The sequence below is a fragment of the Pholis gunnellus genome, assembly GCF_910591455.1.
Source record: "Pholis gunnellus genome assembly, chromosome: 19".
Taxonomy (NCBI): Eukaryota; Metazoa; Chordata; class Actinopteri; order Perciformes; family Pholidae; genus Pholis; species Pholis gunnellus.
Window position 1 is genome coordinate 20,766,471 of NC_136546.1, and position 10,792 is coordinate 20,777,262.

At 45.9% G+C, this 10,792-nt stretch overlaps 1 protein-coding gene across 1 annotated transcript in view; it reads left to right on the forward strand.

Annotated features, from left to right (window-relative positions):
* Positions 1–60: 60 nt before the first annotated feature.
* Positions 61–10,792, forward strand: part of pex7 (peroxisomal biogenesis factor 7) — a 36,777-nt gene continuing 26,045 nt past the window's right edge. Inside the window, exons 1-6 of the mRNA XM_079180145.1 lie at positions 61–209; positions 799–929; positions 1,318–1,375; positions 1,648–1,798; positions 1,905–1,982; positions 2,173–2,281. Coding sequence (XP_079036271.1) covers positions 821–929; positions 1,318–1,375; positions 1,648–1,798; positions 1,905–1,982; positions 2,173–2,281 — 505 coding nt within the window. The 5' untranslated portion in view covers positions 61–209; positions 799–820. The remainder of the gene's footprint in view (positions 210–798; positions 930–1,317; positions 1,376–1,647; positions 1,799–1,904; positions 1,983–2,172; positions 2,282–10,792) is intronic.

Consider the following 10,792-nt stretch of genomic DNA (forward strand, 5'->3'; position numbering starts at 1 on the left):
TGTCACGTGGACGTTGGATCAGCTGATCAAAACACGGAAGTGGATGACACGTGAAGGAGGTGAAGAGCTGCTCTAAACGTCTCCAGGATTTATGAATCGTTATCCGGTTGTTTTAACGTCTCCACGTTCCGGTGGAGTCTGAAGGTCTTTCATCTGGGAGTCATTCACGGTTTCTGTGCCGGTTGTTAATGTGATCCGGTGGATTTGTGGTAATTGTTTACGTTATATTTTCTATTTACTTTAGCGACCATATGAGATGTAAAACATCATTAAGAGACATACGTTTATCGTACATATGTATTCAAACTGTGGTGGAAGAAGTACTCAGGTACTAATATGCTTCCACAGTGTACAAATACTCTGTTATGAGTAAAAGTCCTGCATTCAAAGCATCAGCATCAAAACATAGTTAAAGTATTCATTATGCAGAATATATATTATATCACTGTATTATAATTATTGATGTATTATCATTGCAGCTGGTAAAGATGGAGCTCATTTTATTTACATTTAAATGTATTTTACTTTATATTCTATAATAATGCATCATAATGCATGAGTGCATTTATGATTTAGTATTAATAATCTGAATGGTTTCAGTTCATTCAAGTCCATAATAAGACATAAAGGACTATGAAGATTGAGATTTTAAACACACGTTGACATGTGAGTGTGTAGTTGGAGGAGTTCACATGAAGCAGCTGTAGATGATGCCCTCGTCTTTGTCCTCTCTGTCCTCTCCGTCCTCTCCGTCCTCTCCGTCCTCTCCTCCTCCTCGTGTTGGACGTCCCTCCCCAGTCGGCTGCGGCGGCTGCTGCAGATGAAGAAGGTGTTTCGCTGTCCGGCCCGTCATGGCTACGCTGTGGAGGTGTCTCCGTTCATCCCCAACAGACTGGCCTGCGCCGCCTCGCAGCACTACGGCATCGCTGGTGAGTGTTCAGACACTCTGAGGACGTCGGAGACGCGATGGGGACAAATTAAAGTCACATGTGTATAAATGACACACACACACATACAGGACGGTTTCATAACCCAACATCTGCATGTTGGATGGTACAGAGACAGGCTCACAGTAGATTCAACACATGTCAACATGTGGCCTTGCTTACGGCGTCGCAAGTTATTGAATTGTGACCTTTTATATCCTGATACTGTAGAGAAAAGACACAAAGACACACAGCGCGTCCTACAGCGTCTTCTGTCTCGCTGCTCGTCTCAGAGAGCTCTGCAGCAGCACAGCTCCAGACGAGGAGCAGCGTTCAGAGACTCTGTCTGCTGCGTCTAAAAGTCCCACTCACTGTGTGTGTGTGTGTGTAGGTTGTGGTTCTCTCCTGGTCCTGGATGAGACGGAGACCGGGGTCGCTGTAGTCCGAAGGTAGAGTTTGTTTAACTTCTTTCCTCTCTCTCTCTCTCTCTCTCTCTCTCTCTCTCTCTCTCTCTCTCTCTCTCTCTCCTCTGAGTTTTAACATCTGAAAACACTTTCTTTTGGTTTCTGTGACCTGGTTTAACTCTTATCCTGTGAAACAACAATCCCTGATTCATTCATAAATGTGTGAGTCAATACGCTGACCCAGGTGTGTGTGTGTGTGTGTGTGTGTGTGTGTGTGTGTGTGTGTGTGTGTGTGCGTGTGTGTGTGTGTGTGTCAGCTGGGAGTGGGGCGACGGTCTGTTCGACGTGGCGTGGAGCGAAGCCAACGAGCATCTCGTGGTCGCCGGAGGCGGGGACGGCAGCCTGCAGCTGTGGGACACGGCCAATCAGGACGCTCCGCTGAGGGTGGCCAGAGAGCACACGCAGGAGGTGAGACGACCCGTCCCCACGACGGAGGAAGCACGAGGGGGGAGGACGCTGTGTGTGTGACTCTGTGTGTGTGTGTGTGTGTGTGTGTGTGTGTGTGTGTGTGAAGGTGTACTCTGTAGACTGGAGTCAAACCAGAGGAGAGAACCTCATCGTCTCTGGATCGTGGGATCAAACAGCCAAAGTGGTGAGTTTTCAGTCTTTTTTGGACTTCTCGTTCTTTCGGCGCTGTGTGTGTGTGTGTGTGTGTGTGTGTGTGTGTGTGTGTGTGTGTGTGTGTGTGTGTGTGTGTGTGTGTGTGTGTGTGTGTGTGTGTGTGTGTGTGTGTGTGTGTGTGTGTTGTTTTTTTTAAATGTGTGTGTTGTTCGCTCCTCCAGTGGGACCCGGCTCTCAGCCAGTCGCTGACCACGCTCAGGGGTCATGAAGGGGTCATCTACAGCACCATCTGGTCGCCTCACATCCCAGGATGCTTTGCTTCGGCCTCAGGTGGGAACGCACGCAACATGAGCTGTGTAGGGATTAGTTTATTTAGGGAGGAGTGGACAGAAAGGAGGGAAGGAGCAGGACACTAAGGACAGTAACGTCTCCTTTCCTTCAGTGAACACTAAAGCACGGAGTCGGTCTGCACCGTGAGTAGACGTAGTCTGGTCACAAGGTGGCGCCGTCGCTGCAACATGGTGGCTCTGCTCTGCTTCAGGACCTTCATATTCAGCTTCTTCACTTCTATCACGTAAAGAAAGGTTTCACACAGAGCTGCTCAGGCTTCTCATCGTGTTATTAGTTCAGTTATTATACGCTTTATAAATGAAGTCAGGTCTGCAGGTCTGCGTCATAAAACATATAAAGCCTCTGAGCCTCTGGACGGCTAACCGGTCTCTCCTCTCGCAGCACGTTGTCACTGATCAGGTTCCTCCTCGTCAGGTCCAGGTGTGTCTCCTCCCACACCTGATCCCAAAGCTCTCCTGAAGGACTGGGGTGGATGTAGACTCCTCTAGTACCCTCACACACCCGGGGCAGACTACGGCTCCATCCGCCCTAATACTCTCCTCGTACACCGGGCACGACGGTGTGAACAGGAAGTAGATCTTTAGGAATGAAAGGTGGTGTTTGATGCTTAAGATCTTCTCTAGAGTCTTCCTCTGTGAACTCAAACACACATTTAGTGGAAAGTTTTAGAAGTTTTATTTATCGGACTTAGTTACAACGCTGCAGGTCTCTGTCTGTCTCACACACACACACACACACACACACACACACACACACACACACACACACACACACACACACACACACACACACACACACACACACACCTCTTGGTTTTATGTCTGTCACCATCTTGGTTTTTAATTTTTAAAAGACCAAAATGTTTTATTTAACTTTCATGAAGTGAAAACAAACTGAAAGGGTTAAAGTTAGTCCCTCCTCACTGAAACGTCTTCGTCTTCGTCTCCGTGGTTTAAGACACGTCCTCTAGTCGATGTGTAACTGAACCTCAGCGATGAAGACGACGGTAGAGACTCTTCTGATGAGGCTTCTCCTCTTCGCTCTCTCCTGGAAGTGAGTTTCAGAAACGAGCCTCGTTCAGAGAACAATGAGCGCCGGGTTCATCTCCACCTAACTCCATCAGAGGGGCGGAGCCCTGCTGCTGACGGACGCGGCGCTTCTTTAGGCCGTAGACCGGCTGGAGTCTCGGCGTCGGCCGGTGAAGCCTCTCTCACTCGCTGGCTGATGAGTTCGTGTTGATCGGTTTCTGAGAGCGAGCGGGAAATCTCTGAGATTCAATAACCGCGGAGACGTTAAGCTGCTGCTGAGACATCTCTCCTCTGAACACTCTTATGAAATACTTTATAAGACGAGCAACTTGAAAATCCACGTTAAACTCTCGAGTGAACGTTACAGTTCATTCATCCACCGATAGACATGAATGTGATCCGACACCATGTTCTGAAGCATCACGAGGCTGCAGGCAAAACGGGCCCCGATCTGACTCTTCACAGTCGTGTGAACGGCACGAATCACATTGAATCTGATCTTCTCCATCCTGATTCAGGACCACTTTCATACGTGGTCCTGAATCAGGAAACCTTGACGCCTCTCTAGTCGAACATTCGTCTCAATTCTGCGCTGACGGGAAGTAAAAGCGTTCTCCTCACGATGCCGCCGGTCCGACTCTGCGTCCTCACACGCCTCCTCTGTACAGAAGGACTCTGATCTCAGCGTGACCGTGTGTCCGAGGTGGACGGAGTCACCGTGACGTCATCTATCGGCGTGCAGACTTCCCCTTCTGAAGCCTCAAGTTCGGGTTTTTTTGGCCGTCACCATCTTGTTTTTTCGCGAACAAAAGTGTGACTCACTCATCACTCCGATGTAAAGTTTTCATTGGTGAATTATATCAAAGACTTTTATTGTGAAGGAGCTTCTGCTAAGTCTTTGTCTCTGTGGTTGAAGAAGATCTAAAGATCTAAAGACGAAACCAACACAATATATCGACAGCTGGTGTAATGCAGAGTGAGTCTGAACAAAGCGCTGCCACATTAAAGTGTGTTCAACAAGCCGCTGCATCAGGACCCTGAAGCAGTAAAGAAAGAGTTGCTGTGAATCCAGAGGTCGAGCGTTATTTGTTGGGTATCAGACCCGTGACGCAGAGCTCGTTAGATCAGATAAGTCCTCCGGTGGAGCTCTGGAGCTGCAGCTAAATGATTTACCTCCACAATAAAACCATTACTGTGGACCGACTGTCCGTGTTCCCTCCACGCTCACCTCTGTGATCTGATGCATGAACCTGCTGAACGCTGCTGCACCAAAATAAAAACCTCTCCTTGAAGTTGAAATGATCGTTATCAGTTATATAAACACAGCGATAGGCATTGATAATCCTTTAATGTTGAGAATCTGCTGAGTCCTAAAAGTGTGATCTGACTAAAGACTGCAGCTGAAAACAAAGAGAGATAAGATAAACTCCAGTGAACAGGAAGTGACCATATATGGACTGAGGAGTGACGTAGAGACCTGTCAATCACCGTGTAGCCCCGCCCTAAAGCATCCCCTGCTTTATGGTCTGTGTGACTCTAAATGGACCATCATTTACTAAATGAACATCATGCTGTATTGAAGAAGACTTGAAACTAGAGATTGAGACCATAAACTCATGTTTACAATGTTTACTGAGGTAATAAATCAAGAGAGAAGTAGAGTCATTTTCTCATAGACTTCTATACAACCAGAGGAGTCGCCCCCTGGTGGACACTAGAGAGAATGCAGCTTTAACACATGAAGAACCGGAGGTTTGTCTCCTGGTTCAAACTTTTAAGAAACTAAACGTCCATCGCTAAACGCTTCAGAAGAGTTCTGATGTGTGAAAACACACCGGCAGCAATAATTACTCCTCCGGAAGCAAACTGGTGTCCAGACTGAATTATTTGGGGCCAAAGTGAGAGCAGAGCCGTTTGTTGTCGGGCGGTTCTGCTTTCTTGACCTGCAGCAGCAGAGACACAACAAATGGCTTCTTTATCTTTCTTCCTCTCTTTGTTTCTCTAAACTGCTTCAATTAGGTTGAATCCAGTTCAGTCGTTTATCTTGTTGTTGCTCTACTTTCTGTCTGTTTTCCTTCTTCTCCCCCTAAAGTTCAGTCAGACTTTAAGCTCACTTTGGTGAAACGTCGGCTGATGTTCAGTCACTTTAATCGCTCTGAGAAAAATCAAACTTGTGTCGTATTATCACGATACGATTCCTCCGAAACTTGATTTATAATAATAATCATATTGTCCAGCTTCATGTGTGACTGATTCTCCACAGTCTGTGTGTTCAGCCAGGTAGTAAAGTACACACACACACACACACACACACACACACACACACACACACACACACACACACACACACACACACACACACACACACACAGTTCATTATATGTGTGTTTGTTCAATGATAGCAGGTAGTGTCTGGTTAAATAATTGATAGCAGGCGTACAGACAGAGGTTCACCGCCACACACACACACACACACACACACACACACACACACACACACACACACACACACACACACACACACACACACACACACAGTCACTTTTTGGTTGTGAGCTCCAGTGGTGTGTGTGTGTGTGTGTGTGTGTGTGTGTGTGTGTGTGTGTGTGTGTGTGTGTGTGTGTGTGTGTGTGTGTGAAACAGACAAAGCTTCTAAACAAAAGCAGAATGATGACTCACCTAAACTCAGAACAACAGGAGAAGAGACGACCGCTCGTCAACCAATCACGGCGTCTCTTTAGCTCTTCATCCACACGTCTCTAGAGAAAACGTGGGAATAGTAAAAGTCTGGAGGATTCATCGTCTGGAGGATAGACTGTACATAAGAGGTGGACGTAGTTGATTCTTTAGTTTTTGGACGGATGTTTTTCTGCCATCTTCCCAACCAGTGAACAGGAAGTGACCATATTAGGTCTGAGGAGGAGCGATGCAGAGACGCCGTATACGTCTCCGGTAAACCGGTAAATCATAAACTCATGTTTACAATGTTTACTGAGGTAATAAATCAAGAGAGAAGTAGAGTCATTTTCTCATAGACTTCTATACAACCAGAGGAGTCGCCCCCTGGTGGTCACTAGAGAGAATGCAGCTTTAAAGAACCGGAGGTCGTCTCCTGGTCTGGAGGCATTTTATCACAAAGAAACTGTAAAGGAACAAAAATCATGAATTCTCTCCAGAAGAACAGAAACTTCTACCAGCAGCAGAGCTACGAGTGAGTGAGAGACGCGTTCACCAGATGTATTGACCCGTAATATAGTAAACTTTGATTCATAAATGTTCATTTTAAAGGACATTTGTGTGTGCGAGAGAGAAAGCAAGACCTGCAGCCTTGTGACTAAGACACACACACACACACACACACACACACACACACACACACACACACACAGGTGTTGATAGAATGTGTTGTCTCATCAGGATGCTCTGCTGCAGGTCAGAGCTGTAATGAGAACACAGCCAACGATCAATAGATGGAGAGAGAGAGAGGTTGAACGTCTTTCCTCCTCAGAGAGGAGGTGTTACTGAACCGTTAGCGTCTCTTTGTTCGCCGTAGTTCCACCTTCTTTCTTTGTGTCTTTGGCTGGAGGTCATCACAAGGTGAAAATGGTGACAGAACACTGGACGGGCCTGACGCAGCTGTACAGGTCATTGCAGGTCAACTTAAAGAAATAAAAAACGCTTAAATCGGAACGTTTCTGTGACTGAAGCCGATGGCGTCGGCACCACAGAAACGTCACTTCCTGCGACTTCTCTGAACCCAGAACGTGGCCAACGTGGACATGGTGTCCAGATGTCTGACAGCTGGATCAGAGGCTGTAACGGTGTAGCTCCCGGTCTCTGGGCCGAGGAGACCCACGTTGGTCTCCAGTGGTGTTGCTTGGTGACCACTGAGAGCTGGTCTGGAAAGAGAAAAATCAACCTTTCACGAGTCGGTCTTGAAATTGCTTGATTCCCTGTAATGTCAGTGGAGCTGTGAGCGCACAGAGGAGCACGGAGGTGTGAGGTTTCCCCGAATAAACCCAGAAACAGAAAGGTCACAAAGGAATGCAAGTGTTCCCTGAAGCTTGTGACGCAGAAGTTGTGATATCGTTTTTGTCTCGCTGACTTGTTTGTTTGCTGAACTCGAGACTTCAGTCTTCTCTGTCTCGGTTTATAGACACAAACATTTACGGAGCAGAAACAAAACACTGAGGGACGAATTCACAAAATGAGTACACAGCGTTTGCAGCTGCTAAACCTGCAAAAATAAGACAAAAGAAATAAACTGTGTTCTTCACAAAGCACCTGCAAAGGATGAACTGCACTCATAACTACACTGCAATATCAAAAGCGCAGTATATTGTTGTGAATCAGACCTTGAGACGGGGAAGACAGCGGCCGCATGTGATGCACGATTCATGATTCTTTGTGAATGTATTAATGAGTATGCTGCATTCTCTCTAGTGGCCACCAGGGGGCGACTCCTCTGGTTGTATAGAAGTCTATGAGAAAATGACTCTACTTCTCTCTTGATTTATTACCTCAGTAAACATTGTAAACATGAGTTTATGGTCTCAATCTCTAGTTTCAAGTCTTCTTCAATACAGCAACAGTCACAGTTGTTAGTATAAACTTGATGGATGGATGGATGGAAGGATGGCTGGATGGATGGAAGGATGGAAGGATGGATGGAAGGATGGATGGATGGAAGGATGGCTGGATGGAAGGATGGAAGGATGGATGGAAGGATGGATGGAAGGATGGAAGGATGTATGGATGGAAGGATGGCTGGAAGGATGGAAGGATGGATGGCTGGATGGAAGGATGGAAGGATGGATGGATGGAAGGATGGCTGGATGGAAGGATGGCTGGAAGGATGGAAGGATGGATGGCTGGATGGAAGGATGGAAGGATGGATGGATGGAAGGATGGCTGGATGGAAGGATGGCTGGAAGGATGGAAGGATGGATGGCTGGATGGAAGGATGGAAGGATGGATGGATGGAAGGATGGCTGGATGGAAGGATGGAAGGATGGATGGAAGGATGGATGGATGGAAGGATGGCTGGATGGAAGGATGGAAGGATGGATGGAAGGATGGAAGGATGGAAGGATGGATGGAAGGATGGAAAGATGGATGGATGGAAGGATGGAAGGATGATAGTGAGTTGTCAAACAGCGCTAGCTAGCACTAGCACACGGTGGAGAGTTGCCTCCTTATCTCCCTGTGGAGGCTTCCCCTCTGGTGGTGATTTGCAGCGAGCACGAGGAGGCTGCTGCTGCTGCTGCTGCTGCCGGCTTTGAAGAGAAAGAAGGAGATGTGGAGGAGGGCGGGGGGGCAGATGGAGTCTCAGTCCGATAAGCTTATCGGGGTTTCCCATGCTCCTCGCTGCCTCTCCTCCTCTCATCTTGTCATGTTTCTCCTCCTCTTCTCATCTCTCTTCTCCCTCCACCTCCAGCATCATCATCATGTGTTAGTGTTGAGCTTCTATCTGCCCTCCAGATCTCCTCCAGTGTCATCTGTGGTGCCAGAGTTGCTCTCAGCCCTGAAGCTGATCAGAGCTTCTCTAAACAGCTGCTTGATCGGTTTCTTTCTTCAATCATGCAACCTCGTTGAACTCTGCAACAGAACCGACAACAAATAAGTCAACACTTAAAAAATTGGTTGTTTAGCATTCAAGATTTGCATCCATGTGATGCGGCAACTTGTGAAATAGTCACCAAATATAATCAAGGTTTAGACAACTAAACCAACAGTTAGGTTTAGACAAGTAGACCAACAGTTAGGTTTAGACAACAAAACCAACAGTTAGGTTTAGACAACTAAACCAACAGTTAGGTTTAGGCAACTAAACCAACAGTTAGGTTTAGACAACTAAACCAACAGTTAGGTTTAGACAACTAAACCAGCAGTTAGGTTTAGACAAGTAGACCAACAGTTAGGTTTAGACAAGTAGACCAACAGTTAGGTTTAGACAACTAAACCAGCAGTTAGGTTTAGACAACTAAACCAACAGTTAGGTTTAGGCAACTAAACCAACAGTTAGGTTTAGACAACTAAACCAACAGTTAGGTTTAGACAACTAAACCAGCAGTTAGGTTTAGACAAGTAGACCAACAGTTAGGTTTAGACAAGTAGACCAACAGTTAGGTTTAGACAACTAAACCAGCAGTTAGGTTTAGACAACTAAACCAGCAGTTAGGTTTAGACAACTAAACCAGCAGTTAGGTTTAGACAACTAAACCAGCAGTTAGGTTTAGACAACTAAACCAGCAGTTAGGTTTAGACAACTAAACCAGCAGTTAGGTTTAGACAACTAAACCAGCAGTTAGGTTTAGACAAGTAGACCAACAGTTAGGTTTAGACAAGTAGACCAACAGTTAGGTTTAGACAACTAAACCAGCAGTTAGGTTTAGACAACTAAACCAGCAGTTAGGTTTAGACAACTAAACCAGCAGTTAGGTTTAGACAACTAGACCACCAGTTAGGTTTAGACAACTAAACCAGCAGTTAGGTTTAGACAACTAAACCAGCAGTTAGGTTTAGACAACTAAACCAGCAGTTAGGTTTAGACAACTAAACCAGCAGTTAGGTTTAGACAACTAAACCAGCAGTTAGGTTTAGACAACTAAACCAGCAGTTAGGTTTAGACAACTAAACCAGCAGTTAGGTTTAGACAACTAAACCAGCAGTTAGGTTTAGACAACTAAACCAACAGTTAGGTTTAGACAACTAGACCATCAGTTAGGTTTAGACAACAAGACCATCAGTTAGGTTTAGACAACAAGACCATCAGTTAGGTTTAGACAACAAGACCATCAGTTAGGTTTAGACAACAAGACCATCAGTTAGGTTTAGACAACTAGACCACTAGTTAGGTTTAGACAACAAGACCATCAGTTAGGTTGCCTAAAAAGTTTAATTTGTCCAGAGCAACACAAAAAAACAGGCAATTTGTGTCCCTGAACACAAAACCATTAGTTAGCATTTGTGGACTATTTCACAAACGACCTCAATCCTGAGCTGCATGTGAAGCATCCACTCGTGTTCTCTTTGTACACTGAGTGTCATCTTTAGTGGAACCAGTGCTTTGAGCACTTCAAGCTGCAGACAGTAGATATTTACAGGTTTAAAGGTGACGTATATATCGCTTTATAAGCTGTAACGTCGTCCTGATAGTTGTGATGTTGGTCTGTGTGATGTAACGATCACGATCAGAGCTGCAGCGGAACATAATCTCAGAATAAAAGCGTCACGATGTCTTAGTCTGCGTGTAATTCCTTTGGGGTTGCTCTGCCAGATTGTGTGTGTGTGTGTGTGTGTGTGTGTGTGTGTGTGTGTGTGTGTGTGTGTGTGTGTGTGTGTGTGTGTGTGTGTGTGTGTGTGTGTGTGTGTGTGTGTGTGTGTGTGTGTGTGTGTGTGTGTGTGTGTGTGTGTGTGATACAGATGTGGAGGTGGCTGATCTCAGCTCCACCAGCTAATA